This window comes from Nelumbo lutea, chromosome 8 (genome assembly GCF_056320005.1).
Source record: "Nelumbo lutea isolate HS-2025 chromosome 8, American lotus-T2T, whole genome shotgun sequence".
Classification (NCBI taxonomy): Eukaryota; Viridiplantae; Streptophyta; class Magnoliopsida; order Proteales; family Nelumbonaceae; genus Nelumbo; species Nelumbo lutea.
In genome coordinates this window covers 22577504-22593758 of record NC_142691.1, presented here as the reverse complement: position 1 = coordinate 22593758, position 16255 = coordinate 22577504, and the positions used below count along the sequence as shown (strand labels likewise).

Sequence of the window (16255 nt, the reverse complement as noted above, 5' to 3'; positions counted from 1 at the left end):
TTGATCTTTTCTTTTCTTATTTTTAATTCTGATTTATTATAAATTCTAATATATTTATTTCACATCGGTAAATAGAAATACATTTTTTCTGAGTTATAAATATTAAAGTTATAATACATTATGTTTTATTATAAATTTAATAAACCGATTCTTCTTTTTGTAGTATTAAGATTATGATAAATTCTGATTTCTTATAAAACTTGATGAATTTATTATGATTTTTAATACTAAATTTATAATATTTAATGATTTAGTATAAAATTTAATAATTTTGTTCTGATTTTTTATATTAAATGTTGAATATAATTTATTATAAAATATAATAAGCATTTTTTTATTTTAATAAATACTAACTAGTTAATATTTTATTACTTAAAAATATTTTATGTTTTATATTATAAAGTAACTAATTTATTCTTTTGTTTTTATACTTTGTAAATTCTTTTTTATAAATATTTTATTTGAAATATTAAATAGAAATTATTAATGGAATAAATTATAATAATATATTGTATTATATTAATATAATATACTAATATATTATATTATTAATATACATTAGTCAACATCCTGTTGACATAATAGGATAAACTGCCTTTTTTTGGTTATTTGGACCGATTTGGTCGACATTTCCGAAATATAGGAAATGTTGACCGAAATAATGTAATTTTTATATTACCATCCATTTTCATGTCGGTGAGCCTTGACATCAAACATATGTCGGGCGACATTAGTGACATTTCGCGACATTTGAAACCATGCATCAGACATGCAGAGTCTTTTCTCCCCTTCTTTCTTTAGGTGGCATATGAAAAGGGGAAGGACTATGTGGAGAGGACTGAGGGCTACAGTATGCTGGTCATTATGGGAAGAAAGAAATTCCAAGATCTTCTTAGAAGTTAAGAGAGGGGCTGAAGAACTGAGGGCTATAATCCATATAAGGGTTGTACAGTGGCTGAAATCCTTAGAGCTATTTACAGATTACACAGTGGATGACATGTTGAGGAAGTGGGGTGAGATTGCAAACTGTACATAGACCAAACCAGTAATGAGTGTGTCTTGGACCCCCTCGCTGGATTCTTAAAACTAAACTTTGATGGGAGTAGGGGGAATCTTGGACAATTAGGGATTGGGGGTGTTTTTAGAGATGAGAATGGGATCATTTCTACCTTGTTCTCAGGCCCAATTGGAGTGGATGAATCCCTTAAAGCTGAGATCTTGGAAGTTATGGATGGAGTCCAGAAAGCTAAGGAGATGAATATCAAAAAACTCATAATTGAAGGGGACTCGGAGGTGGTGATAGGGTGGCTGAATAAAGACAACAGTGGCTTGTGGAATTACAACAATGAGAGGAAATTTAAGTGGTTGGTGCAAGAGATGGAAGTTAAGATGAGTTGGGTTAAAAGATTGGCTAATTCTATAGTTGATGGATTAGCTAAACAAGGTAGAAGCGTTTGTCTTCCTGGTTGTAATTATTCTTATGTTGATTTAATGGATTTTAATGAAATTGTTATTGATAAAAAAAACAAATATTTATACCCACCCATACATGGTAAGGTAAGCCCCTCATACATCAGGCTGAACAATATTAAAAGGAATAATTGATCTTTTATTACCTGAAGGATAAGTGATCTTACAATGCTTTGAGAACTCACAAGACTAACAATGAAAAGTCGATAGACTAATTCCTTTAAGAAACTCTAGAAACAACTGACTCAATGAAGAAAAGGACAAATGATCGAAACGACTATGACATAACATAATACAACTAGTGGATTTTGAAACAAATGTAGTTCTCTTAGGTTGTACTTGGCTCTGCTCAGGCATGTCTAATAGATAGATCCCATTTGCCTCATGGCCACCCCAATCACCTTTTGAGATTCTGTCATGAAAAACACAATATAAAGGAAAAAAGGTCACACTACAATTTAGGGATTTAATCAAATTACTAACTGAAAGCAAATAGGTATTAAGTTTTGGCACATGAAGAATAGATGATAAGGTCAGGGCATTAGAGGTCTCAATGTCTCCCTTTTCCGTGATAGGGGCTAGGGAGCCATCAACAAGGGATATCTTATCCCAACTAGAAAGAAGTTGGTAAGATGTGAATAACTGTGAAACACTTGGTCATATGGTCAGAAGCACCAGAATCAATTATCTAAGGGGTTTTATGAGTACCTAAGATAGAAGCATGATGTGTAGTGGCATGAATACTTGAGTGAGCATATGCAAAGGAACAATCTCTAAAAGAGGTATAGCAGTGGACTCTAAGTGATTGATGATTCGGCCATACTTCTCATATTCAGCCCTGGCGGCTGCAAGCTGTTCTCCCACTGATTTCTCTCCACCTTGTCCTTGTTCACCTTGTGAAGAGGTGGCTACATTTCCATTTCCACCTTTTCTAGATTCAACCTTTTTCGCACCATTTGCTTTCTTGAATCTAGTAGGAACAAGCTCTGGATGCAGCTTCCAACATGTCTTTAGTGTGTGTAGGCGTCTTGCACTATTCACAGATAACATCTTTCTTCCTAGTGCTAACCTTTGGCTTCATCCCCACATTAGCATAGTGATCAACTTGTGGCTCAATAGACTGAACCTGTCTTTTGCTCTCCTCACTGCTTACCATAGCATACGCCTGTGCAGGCCTGAGCAACACTAAGCTTTTGGGAATAGGTCTCTACGACACTATCCTAGACTTCTTTTGCAGTTTCCATCTACAAGTAATGTTGACTAATGTGTGATTGCATAGAATTTACTAACCAATCCACTATTGTGTAGTTTTCTTGCATCCACCTTTCATAGGTTGGATCCTCCTCCGGTTTCTTCTTGCTCTCGGTAATATAACCCCATTTCCCTCTACTACACATGTATCTTAATAGATTGAGACCAAGCTAAATAATAGGCCCCATTTGGCAACACAATAGTCACAACCCCAAAAAGATTCTCCACTAACCCCCCATGTCTAAATCTAGAATTTGTGGAATATTTGGTCTCTCCTCCAATTTGCTCCATTGAGTAAATGAATGCAAACGAAAATAAAATTAGGGCTTTACTAGGCTAGATTTACTGTTCTAGGCAAAGAATAACCTCTCAACCCCCCAAAATTAGGGTTTTGTAGGGTCTTGCAGGATGTGGAGAAAGAGAGAAACTTCAACCGCCCCTTCTAGAGGTTCTAGAATTCAATCCAACCAAAACTGCTCCTAATAGAAATCAAAAGGCTTACTTTTGATTCCCAAGCACCTGGTTCAAACTGTCTCTACGAATAGTAACAAGGTTTCTTCAGTTATCTAGGGTTTTCGAGAAAAAACTCTAAGAACCTGCCTTGGGCTTCAACTAAGGATGAAAAGCCTCCACAAAACTCTCCAAAAACCTTCCTAACTGGGTTGCATAAGTAGCTAATTGATCAACCGGTCAGCTCTCCATACACACTATGTATGGGCAGAGAAAGGAGAAAATAGTTGAAAGTGAGAACCCGCTCTGATACCAAGTTGAAAATTACACCTATAGTAATTCAGATAATGCAAGAAAAGAAGAAAAGAGAAAGAGAAAGAAGAAAAGAAGTTTCAGCAATGGAAGAAGAAAAGAAGAATTCGAACCTCTCTCTAGCCCCCTTTCATCACTTTTATTAATAATTCTAAATCTGAGTACAATTACTTGGATGCCCTTAATGGGGTGGCCAGCACTAAAGAAATAATTAAAGAAAATAAAAGAAGGCCCATAATTAAGAAACATAACTTTTAAACTCTACTTAAAAGAAATAAAGAACACTAGGGCCCATTCGATCCATTCTCACTACAGATTTTTCTGCCTCTCCCATCTCCAACTTGGTATTCTGTTTTGTCCTTTGTTCTCTTTGGGCTCTTTTTTTATTTTTTATTTTTTGGGATCAATAACACCATCTTCATTAAATTAAAAGAAAAGAGGGAATATGGATACAAAAGGGGAGATGAAATAACTTAGCTCCCCAAAAACAGAAAACAAAGGGAATGCAAAGAAGAAAGATTAAAAACCCATCTCCCCATCCTGCTGTTTTTAAGCTGTACACTTTCCTTAGCTCTTTTTTTTTTTCATTTTTCTTCTCCCTGTTCTTAGAGGGCCTTAGTATCATTCAAACATGTAGTATGCGTAAGCAGATTTAAACTTTATGTTAATCATATCATGTTCTTGCCTTTTATTTCCTATTGGATTATAGACTTGTGATCTACCCTTATAGTGCTGATGGAACTTTTTTTTAGTGTAAAATTTCTTTCTATACTAGCTGAATAAGTAGTTGTTTTTTTTTTGTTGTAATGATGTTTGAATTATCTGTAGTACTAACCATTGTCTGGACTTAGTATTTTGTCTATTGACCATTGTATATGCGATTCCCTTCATATAGGTATCCATTCTGGATGGTATTACCATGGGAGCTGGGGCTGGGGTTGCACTTCTAGGGACATTTCGCGTGGCAACTGATAAAACTGTATGCATCTTCCAATACATTTTTTCTTATCTCTTGATGAGATCACCTTAAATCATTATGTTAACCAACACACCACATGCCTTAAACATTATTGACTTTGAAATTTGACTTTGTACTATATCTAATCTCTTCATATTCACTATGTTGTGCTTATCTTTGCAGCCTAGTTTGTTTGTTTATTAACAATTTAAGTAGTTCTCACATTATGGGAGCAAATGGTAGGTATTTTCTGCTCCAGAAACTCAAATTGGTTTCCATCCTGATGCTGGGTCTTCCTTCTATCTCTCTCGTCTACCTGGCTATCTAGGTGAGTCCTACTAAGCATGCAATTTATGACAGGTACCTATTAATGGTTGATTTCTCTAGTTTGATATATTTATGTTCTTCTAGAGTTTGTATTGACTGCTCCCTTAATGCTAAGACACTGAATAAACCTTTCTATGTAAGGAGCATGATTCCCTTTTTGGCTAAGGTCTTATCTCTGAGGATTAAAAAGGTCCTTCCCTCCCTTATTAGTAGTCAAGCTCAAAGTGCCTTTGTTTAGGCCTTTAGGGGAAACAAATAGTTGATCAAATTCTAATAGCAAATGAATGTGTGGAGGAAATGGGGAAGTGTGGGTTTGGGGATAGACAGTGGAAATGGATAAATGGTTGCCTTACCTCCTCCCATTACTCTGTCTTAGTCAACGGGATAGTTAATGATTTTTTCCTAGCTAGTAGGGGCCTAAGACAAGGTGATCCCTTGTCTCCTTTCTTATTCACACTAGTTGTTGATGCTTTTAGTATTCTTATTAGAAGGGACAAGGTTGTGTCAATAAGAGGGTGGAGAATAGTTAGAGATAGAGTTCCAGTTGTTCATCTTCAGTTTGTAGATGACATTATAACTTTTTGTGAGGGTTGTGAATTGATGGGGGTGAGAAATCTGAAGGATCTAATAATTCTCTTTGAGAGGGCCTCAAACCTGAAAATAAACTTTGAGAAGAGCTGTGTAGTGGGGATAAACCTGACTAGAACGGAGATGGAGTTTATTGCAGCCCGTTTAGATTGCATTTGGTCATAGTGGCCTTTATCCTATTTAGGACTCCTTAGGTGCTGACCCAAAGGAAAATAGGTGTTCAACCCTATGGTGGAAAATTTTGAAAACGGACTGGCAACCTAGAAGAGAAACTATATATCTTTGGGGGGTAGAGTAACTTTGGTTATGGCAACACTAGCCAACCTGCCAATTTATTTAATGTCAGTCTTTAAAATACCTAAAAGAGAGGCTAAGAGGTTAGAAAAATTGATGAGGAATTTCTTATAGGAGCCTAGGGCAGAGGAAAAAGACCACTCGATTAGGTGGGAAGTAGTGAGCTGAAGTAAAAAATAAGGGGGCTTAGGGTTAGGGGATGTAGTGAGTAAAAACGAAATGGCTTTGGAGGTGGCTCCTAGAGAGAGAGAGAGGTTATGGCATGAAGTGGTGAAGAGTATCCATGGCTGTTTTGAATCCAGTTGGGATGCCAGGGTATCCCGAAGGGCTTTGCTCACAACACCCTAGAAGGCAATTTCTAGCATTCCCAAAATCTTCAGGTTTGTAAGGTATGATGATGGCTTTGGAAATTCAATCCTCTTTTGGGAAGATGTTTGGGTGGGCAGTCAACTCCTAAAAGACTGATTCCCTTCCATCTATTCTATCTCCCTCTTTAAAAAGAAATATATCTCATGATTCCTCTCCCCCCGGTTCTCCCAATGGCTTAGGGTTAGGGGATGTAGTGAGTAAAAACGAAATGGCTTTGGAGGTGGCTCCTAGAGAGAGAGAGTTTATGGCATGAAGTGGTGAAGAGTATCCATGGCTGTTTTGAATCCAGTCGGGATGCCAGGGTATCCCGAAGGGCTTTGCTCACAACACCCTAGAAGGCAATTTCTAGCATTCTTCCCCAAATCTTCAGGTTTGTAAGGTATGATGATGGCTTTGGAAATTCAATCCTCTTTTGGGAAGATGTTTGGGTGGGCAGTCAACTCCTAAAAGACCGATTCCCTTCCATCTATTCTATCTCCCTCTTTAAAAAGAAATATATCTCATGGTTCCTCTCCCCCCGGTTCTCCCAATGGCTTTAAACTAGGATTTTGGGTTTCGAAGAAGTTTAAGGATGATGAATCTGCTTGTGTTTTAGGTCTGTTGCTTGTTCTAGACTCTGTGTGTTTGGACCTTCCTACACCTGATAAAAAGGATTTGGACTTTGACCCTTAGTGGCTCTTCACTTGTCCCTCTTTCTTTAAACCCCCTCTGTTCTACCCTCTCCTCTTGGGTTTTACCTGTTAAAGAAATCTGGTCAAGGCCCATTCCTCTTAAAATAGCTGTATTGGGAAGCCTATTATGGTAAGGTTAATATTGTGGACAAGGTTCAAAGTGCCGTTATGTATCGGCCCGTCTTGGCCGATACGTATCGTTTCGGGACCCTTCCGATATGCCCCTACAGTGGGTGTGTCGGGGGTCTGACCGGTTCAGGGGATGGAGGGGTCCTAGACCGGCTCCCCTGAACTAGTTTTGAAAAAAAAAGTAAAAAAAAGTATTGAAACGCCCGATATGGCCCTACTGGCATGAGGACTGTCACCCTTTGCTGATATCTTGATTTTCTGCTGCCAATATTTGGAACTGGGTTTTATTATTATTTGGGTGCAGGTGGAACTTGCCCTCTGAAGTTAATGTGGAAGTGTATCAGAGCAGCTAACTTGTGGACAATGTGGGAGGAGAGGAATGCTAGAATATTTTAAGTAAAGGAAAGAAGCCTTGCTGAAGTAAAGGAGTGTATAATGACAAGGACAACCTCTTGGCTGAAAACTTCAGACTTGTTTGTGAACTATTCTTATGGTGATTTAAGGAGAAATTGGGCAGCAGTGGCATCATCAGTCTCCACAAAGAACAGACTACAAGCAGAACGGAAACCTCCTCCAGAAGGACTGGTAAAACTAAATTTTGACGGAAGCAGCCAAGGTAATCCAGGGCCCTCAAGTATAGGGGGGATTCTGAGAGGTAAGGACAGCAACATCCTATCTTTATTCTTAGGACCGGTAAGAGTTGGTGATTCTATAAGGGCTGAGATACAAGCAGTGGTACAAGATATACATGTTGCTAATAAACTTGCAGTGGAGAACTTGATAGTTGAGAGGGAGTCCAAGGTGATAGTGGGCTGGGTGTCAAATTCAGAAAGTCTTTTGGGGTTACAGGGATCTCTTGAAGAAAGTTAATTGGCTGACAAGGAATATGGCAGTTAGGTTTCAATAGGTCAGCAGATCGGCAAAGGCCATGGCTGATTCTTTTGCTAAACAAGGGGTATCAAGGGGTGATCTGTTTTGGGCTACCTTATAATTGTAATTCAGGCTAGAGTGTGTTGATTTGCGTAGTGCTCAGTTCCAAGGGGAGGTAACATCTTATGCCTCCTCTTAGGCTGATTGTACACTTTCTCTGTGATTAATAAAATTCTACTCATTTATCAAAAAATAAAAAAGGGAGCATGATACCCTTTGTATCTGTCACATTATCTTTCTGTATTGTTCATGGCCATTGGATTGTTTCTAGTAAAAATTTTTAGTCTACAGTGCATACATGCCACCTATTTTGTTGTTTCTGCCTTGACTTAGTAACAGTAGTTCTTGCTTGCTCACATTTTTTTAACAAGAATATAAAATGTGCATTTAAAAGTGAAACTATGGTTGGTAATGGTATATAGCTTATTAAAATTAAGGAATTCTTTAAAGGTTTTGACTTCATTATGCATTACTGCAAGAAAAAAATGAAGAATTGACAGTAACTAGTTATCTTTTCCTTTTTTTTATTGGCTAATTTCGACCTAAATTATCATCGTCACTTTATAATCTTCGATTCTCTGGATGCTCTCAAGAGAAGAAAAAAGTTACACAAAAAATACCGAACCTTTAATCAACAATTATTAGCTCTCAAAATAAAACCTTCCATCAACAATTATTAGTTCTCAAAGTAAAACCTTCAATCAACAGTTATTAGCTCCTTTTTCCTAATTCTTCTGTGATATGTATTTATAGACCCAAGATAGCAACTTCCAACTCCTACTTGTATTCAGACTTGACAAAAATAAGTAAAAACTTCCTTTTCAAACTAAAGACTCTAGTCGGGGTTCACTGGTCATCCTGTTAGGTAGGACTTTTACTATGACTGTGCAGAACCCAAGAACCAGTATCTTGAAGCCTTTAGTTGGGGCACTTCTGCATGTTGGTTTGAGCTGAAAATCTACACTATTTGAGTACTATAAACATACTTTAATGGCATAAAATTTCAACCAACTTGGGCAAGGTTTGACTGATCGATCTGTTGATTCTTTTCCGGTTGATGGTGCATCCTGCAGGTCTAATATGTGACCCTTCTTTAGTTTCTTTGTTTGAGACTTGCCTAAAATTTTCTTATATGCACTTGCATTGGTCACTATATAGGGTTGGCTGTATGAATCCTGTTTTGCCATTCCACATTAATCAGCTTGGCTAAAATAAAAGAGATTGGCTACTTCTGCAATGTGATTACACCGGATGCTTCCTTTTGACTGATACATGACTAATGTTCTCTGGTAGAAAATTGGCTGGTTATTTTGATCGTACCAAGCCATATTATCAAAGAATTGTATTTTCCAAGTTTATGACACCAAACAGAATGGAATGGTGGCACAGGATTCCTGTAGTCAACCCCATTGGTAGGAGGCTGAATGTTCTTTATTAAAATAAATGAAATTGATATCCTGTCCATTATCATTACATTGGAACCTGATAAACTAATTAATGTAGTTTTGCGCCTTGGTCCCTCTACTTATTTCAAATAGACAAAAAGAGAATATAATTATTTATTTTCAAGTATATTTTCCTTGAGGTAAGCTTGCATGTATTTTCATGTTGAGATTTTATGTTTTCATGGATTCAACTGAAGATGCATAGAGTAATTTTGGTAATTGAATTGCAAGCTTAGGACATACATCTGCTACATGTTTATGCTGACTAGTGATCATCCACAGGTTATGTCCTGGCAATGACCTACAAGTGTGTTGCTTGTTTGTTGCTTACAGGTGAATATTTGGCTTTAACAGGAGAAAAAATTAATGGAGTAGAAATGATTGCTTGTGGCCTTGCTACACACTATTCACTCAATGCAGTCTGTATTCTTAATGTCCTCTCCATTGTGTTTTCACTTTTTGATGCCTTGTTTTCTACCCTATGGTCCAGTATCCTCTAATAATCATCTCTTGTTAACAGAGACTTGCATGGATTGAAGAACGACTTGGTAAATTGATTACAGATGATCCTTCTGTCATAGAAACCTCCTTAGAGCAATATGGTGATCTTGTATACCCTGACAAAAGGAGTGTTCTTCATAGGTATTTTGTTTTTGCTTATTATTGCCACCTATTTTGGGACATGTGCCATGTAAATTAGTTCAGGTGCTTTCTTTTCTTTTATGGTTGGAAGGGGAAACTTTTGTTATAATTGCTTATTTTGCCTTGATTTAAGAATTAATTCTAAATCATCACACCAAAGGTTCCATAATAAGCTAGAATAGTGTTCTGATCACCACATATTCAACTCACATTTGTATGCACATGAGAAGCTTTCAGTTTGCTAAAATTGAGTTGGAAATTCAAATAAAATTTCAAAACAAAGTCTGCAATTTTGGCCATCAACTTGATTTTAATATTTTAATGGCATTAAACAGAATAGAATGGCAAAACAGGATTCATGTAACTGACCCCATATAGTTGGGATAAAGCTTAGATGATAATGATGAACAGTATTTTAATATTAATAGAGATGGATATGTTTAGCCAATGGTTTTTCCTACATTTAAAATCTATTATCTTGTATTGAATGTTAATTTTACATTTTTACTAGTATAAAAAACCAAGATAGTACCAAGACTAGTAACAATCATTGAGGCTTTTAAAGTCCATAGTTACCCTATTGGGACTAACAGACAGTATGGTAGAGATTAGGTTTCTTTTGGTATTACACTGAAACATAGGCTACTATATGATCCCCATGGCCAGCCCCATCATGAGACTACAAGCTAGGCCACCAGATTCTCATTATTGAATGTTGAATGAAATGCACCCTATTTTCCCTAGATATATAACAGGAACCTGGTGTGGATATTGAATTTTCATTGGACCTTGATGCAGATGGGCAATATAGCATGTAGATGTTATGCCAAGCTAAGATTCTTATTTGTTCATTTAGTGTGCTTAGAACATACTTCCCTTCTCTATTCCTTGATATATCAAAACCTTGGTTGGCTGAAGTTTTGTTACAGAAAAAAATGAAAGGAAAAAAAATCTTTCTTGGTAATGAGAATGGACTCTTTCTTGTTTTGCTCTTCAGTAAGAATAAAAATTTACACTCCTTTTGATCTAGTTTATGGCTTGTAACTCATTTTCCTTTTGGTCATTTATTCAGGATTGAAACAATTGACAAATTTTTTTGCCATGACACAGTCGAAGAAATTATTGCTTCTCTGGTAAGCATGAAGGCACCTCATTTTCCTTTGTGAAAAAATAGGATACAACAAGATAATTGAGTTACAACTCAAGAGAAAAGAATCTCCATTCTCCAAGAGATACTAGGTAGTTCCCTTGCTTGTAACCCCAAACTGGTTGCTTCACTTTATGTGAAATTTTATTTTTCTGTAATTCTTATAGTAGATTTTTGGAAGTGGGTAAAGCATATACTTCTGTTGTTGACACATTTGTTAGAATACTATATGATTTGAACTCATCCAAATTGAAAGATTGGATATAAAGGAATCTGAATGAGATTCTTCAAAGAGAAGAGATTTCATGGATGCAAAAAGCAAGATGTAAATGAAAAACGGGGATGGAAACACCAGATATTCCATATAATGGTGGAAGCAAGAAACAAGAAGAATTTCATTGCCAAATTAGTGGACGATCAAGAAGAAATCTCCATTATGTTGGTGAATCACTAAAATGCATTTATGGGACCTCTGCTCCTTTGTGACTGATGGTGTTGGGGCTGGAGTGGTACAACCTTTGAAGTGGATCTGGCAAGGGAGCTAGAGGTAGTTTGAAGAGGAGGAAGTGGGAAAAGCAATTCTTGAGATAGACAGCTCTAAATCTCCAAGTCCAGCTGGTTTCTCTATTGGGTTTTACCAAAAATGTTGGGGCATTTTGCAAAAGAACTTGATGGAGGTTTTCAAGGAATTTCATGATAGCGGAATTGTAAACAAAGGGTTAAATGCAACTTTTGTGGCTCTAGTTCCTAAAACTTCTCAAGCTGTACATCCGAAGGATTTTAGATCCATTAGCTTGGTGGATAGCATGTGTAAGATTTTTTTATCAATAACTGTAACTTTCATTAATTAAAGAAAGATAAAACGAATACAATACAAATAGAGACAAATCAGCTTATCTCCAAGATAACAAATTTTACAATTGAGCTCAAAACATTTGATTTCTCCTTGTTTTGTCAAAACATCAGCCATACTGTTAGCCATCCTTTGGACACATTGAATTCTCACATCCATTTTTCCGTAGATAACCATTTATTCTTCTTTAATTGATTTGGTATTTTCTTAAGACATTCCCTTTACACTTGACCACCAATTGAGAATCACCTTCCACAGTCTGCTTGTGCACACCTAACTCCTTTGCTTTGACTTCCCCTTCCACAACTGCCATTAATTTTAGCCCTATAAGAATCCTCAATGCCAATCAGACCTGAGAAATGCCATCACGTGACCTAGCTTATTTTTGGAGATGCCTCCTATACTTGAAGGGCCTGGGTTCCTCCTACTACTGCCGTCAAAATTCAGTTTTATGCATCCCTCAACCAGTAGTCTGACCATGACATATTAATTTTGAGTTTCATAGGTATGGATCTAGCATGTATAAGATTATTGCCAAGGTTCTATCTTTGAGGTCAAATGAAGTTTTGTATGAAGTGGTGTCATAGAATCAAGGTGCATTCATTGGAGGTAGATAAATTACCTATCAGATGCTAATTGCAAATGAATGTGTGGAGGAAGTGAATAGATCAGGAGGTAGAGGTTGGGCGTGTGAGCTTGACTAGGAAATAAGTGTATGCCTTGGTGGATAAGGTCATTTTTGGATGAGGTGTTGAGAAATTGCAAATTTTAATATTTTTATAAATAAAAAAAATAAAAGATGAATTAAAAACATAAATTGAATATAAAAATACATATAACATATCTGAAACATAATTATACATTATTTATTGATAAAATATATATTTATACACATATATATGCATACCCACATGCACACACACACACACACACTCACATATATATATATATATAAACACACACATACATACATACATGTTGGACGGTAAACCTGTTCGACCTGGACGGTCAAACTGGTGACCTGCAACCCGGAGGCAAAAACGGTTTGGCCTCCGGGTCAGTTTTTAAAACATTGTATAGGAGTCTAAAACAAGGGCGACTAGGGTTGGTGAGGATCTCATTCATAAATTCTTCTCTATTAGGAAAATGGTTGTGGAGATTCCCAAAGGATTCAAGTAAACTTTTGCATGCAGTCATCAAAAGTATTCATGGTGTTAGTTTGAATGCCTAGGATGCATGTTTCAAAGCAAGAGTGACCTTGTTGACTCCTTTGAAGTCTATTTATGCATTACTCTCCTTCTTCGGGTCATTAAATATGATGTTATTTCAGATGATAAAACTAAAATTTGGCTGGGCCTTTGGTAGGGAGATGTGGCTCTCAAGGATAGATTACTTTCTTTGTCTGTGTCCTGATTGTCTTATCTCTAAGTGCTATACTCTCTCCTCACAAGGTTTGGCTTGGGACTTGGGTTTGCAGAGGGGCCTTTAGGGATTGTGAAACCCAGAAAATTTTGGCTCTACTAGAATCTCTAGAGGGTGTTGTCCTTGATTTGAAAAAACAAATTTCCAGACTTTGGATGCTCAATTCCTCCTGTTCCTATTCCTGCGCTTCTTTTTTTGTTTGCCTCTCTTCTAACCCTTCAACAAGCTCTTTGTTCGGTCATAGCCATTTGGAGTGGTCCTGTGCCACCTAAGATAGCCTTCTGTTGGGATGTTTTCATAACAAACTTAACACCCAGGACACCTAATAGTGGAAACAGTCTTCATGGTTCTATCCCTAAATGTCTGCCCCATGTGAAATGCTAGTGGTGAAAATTTCTTTCATGCAGCTATGTGCTTGCTATTTAGGAGCATTTTTTTTCTCTTTGTTTGGGTGCAGGTGGGTGCCTCCTAATGACATCTGTTTGATTCCTCATTCTTCTCCACTGCAAGAAATAGAGGAAGAATCCTATTGAGGTGTCTTAGAGCTGCAACGTTATGGTGTGTGTGGGAAGAAAAAGAATGCTTGAACCTTAAATGATAAGGAACAGGACTTAAGAACAATTAATTGATAATATCTCCATTAAAGTGGCACATTGGGCAAAAACTCTTGGACTGTTTGCTGTCTTCACAATGGATGACATTATTAGAATTGGGGACTCAATCAGGGCACTGAGGGCAGAATTAAAGACTGTGTTAGCAGGGACTGTAAAGAGCCAAACTAATGAAATACGACAACTTTGGTAGTTGAAGGAGATGCTAAATTTATAATAGGGTGGTTGGAAAGCTTGGAGGAGAGGCTTTAGAGGCATAGGTATGAAATCAGGAAAGTCAAGGAATTAATGAGTTAAGAGCAATCATATGATGGGCACCTAGACTGCAAATAGCCTAGCAGATGGGCCAGCAAAATAGGGGGTGACAAGAAGTTCTATGTTTTTGGGAATGACAGAACATGGGCGATTGTATGTAATGCACTGAAGTGGTTTCAAATACTGTATCTGAATTGGATGGTTAGTTGAGGCTGACCATCCTTTCACTTTTATCTACTTTATGTCTCTCAATTTAATAAAATCTATTATTATGTTGCTGATTAAAAAAAATACTCTTCCAAATGGTTTCAAATACATTACATGATGCTGGTGATACACTTCTGCACAGGTGGCAATTTCTTACCCAACCCACCCAAATTCATCCATTTAAGATATGGGTTGAATATGGGTTTAGCCACCCATTGGTTTAAGTAAAAAGGGTTGGGTTATGGGTGCACATTGGTTTCTTGCTACTCTCTCCTTTCTCTCATCCATTTCTCTCTGCTCTCTGTTTTTCTTTCCTTTCATCCATTTAAGATATGGGTTGAATATGGGTTTAGCCACCCATTGGTTTAAGTAAAAAGGGTTGGGTTATGGGTGCACATTGGTTCTTTGCTACTCTCTCCTTTCTTTCATCCATTTCTCTCTGCTCTCTGTTTTTCTTTCCTTTCTCCCATCTCTCATTGCTCTCTCTCACCAATTCTCTCTACTCTCTTCACTCCTTTTTTTTTCTCTATTTTCCCTCCTCTCATTTTTCTCATCCCACTTCTCTCTCATCTCTTCCTTCTCTCTACTCTATTTTTCTCTCGTTTCTTCCTTCTCCCACCCAATATTTTAAAATGCAGAGGTGAGACGTGAGGCATCCCACTATCTGGAAGCATGAGGTTTATTTTAGAACGTATGAGGCATTAGCTTTCTGAGCACAAGGTGTAAGCCTCCTCAAGAGGAGGAAGAAGATGAAGAGGAAGAGGAAGGAGGGGGGGAAGGGGAGGAAGGAGTCTCGTTTTCCTTGTCTCTTTTTGATGAAAGATTTCTTGCGGTAAAAGAATGAGAATGTATAAGACTAGCTGAAAGGGGGTTTTGCTTTCTTGCTGAAGCAAAGTGGGCCCCTGGCACAAAAATACCAAATTGGCCACACATCAGAGAGGTGTTTTGGGGGGGGGGGGTTCTAAGGGGCAAAGTCCCCTGGCCTAGACTTCCTTTTCCTTTTCCCTTTCCTTTTCCTTTTTTTCTTCTTTCTTTTCTTTTGTTTCTTTCTGTGCAAGGCATGCATGAAGCACATGAGGTGTATGTCTCAGAAGCATAGATGTTTCTAACATGTGCCTTAGGGCATTTTGGGGAGCTTCCAAATGTACGCCTCCCACTCTTTCTAAAACCTTGCTCCACTTTTCTCTCTCTTTTGTCTTCCTCTCCTATGTTTTTTCTCGCTTTTCTCTTCGATATCTCTTCTATTTTCTCTCTCCTCTCTCTTATCTTGTTTCTCTGTCATGCTTATCTTTTATCTCCCTACTATTTTATAATTTTCTATCCTCCTGGTATGTGGTTTCTCTCTCTTTATCTCCTTTCCAACTTCTCTAATGAAGTCCAAATTTTATGTTTGGGTTGAACCAGTTAGTTAAGGACATGTGGCACTATAAGAAAAACAAAGGTTTTTTTTTTCCAATACAGATTGGTTACATAATTTTAAATATTCAAGTGGGTCAACTAGGGTGGATTAGGTTAGGTGTGAGTTAGCTTGGGTTGCAACCCATACATATTAGAAATGCGACTTACAAAGGGATGTGGGTGGTTGATGGATGGGATGGGTTGGCCTTCAATCTGCATTCAATCCAATCCAATCCATCCGTTTGCATCACTGCTATGCTTTAAACATATATTGACATCGACACTTTGTGAATACTAGCCCATAGCATCTTAACAACGATTTTGAGAAAGGGAGAAGAGGAATAAATAAATAACATTGAAGGTCTATTATTCTCCACTAGATGTTCTTAGGAGATTCACCCCCCTTGAAGCATGAATTAATGGAGGAGTGATATTAGACAGCCTGTTTTTCCTCTTTATTTTTTCCACAAGTAGGAAGTTATGGATCCAATTTGGATATCAGAAGCATCATGATGTGATGCCTATT

At 37.3% G+C, this 16255-nt stretch overlaps 1 protein-coding gene across 1 annotated transcript in view; it reads left to right on the top strand.

Moving 5' to 3' along the window:
• Positions 1-16255, top strand: part of LOC148843324 (ATP-dependent caseinolytic (Clp) protease/crotonase family protein) — a 30818-nt gene that overhangs the window by 13441 nt on the left and 1122 nt on the right. The window contains exons 6-10 of the mRNA XM_088956844.1: positions 4379-4462; positions 4685-4769; positions 9528-9613; positions 9715-9836; positions 10909-10969. Of these exons, the coding sequence (XP_088812970.1) occupies positions 4379-4462; positions 4685-4769; positions 9528-9613; positions 9715-9836; positions 10909-10969 (438 nt within the window). The remainder of the gene's footprint in view (positions 1-4378; positions 4463-4684; positions 4770-9527; positions 9614-9714; positions 9837-10908; positions 10970-16255) is intronic.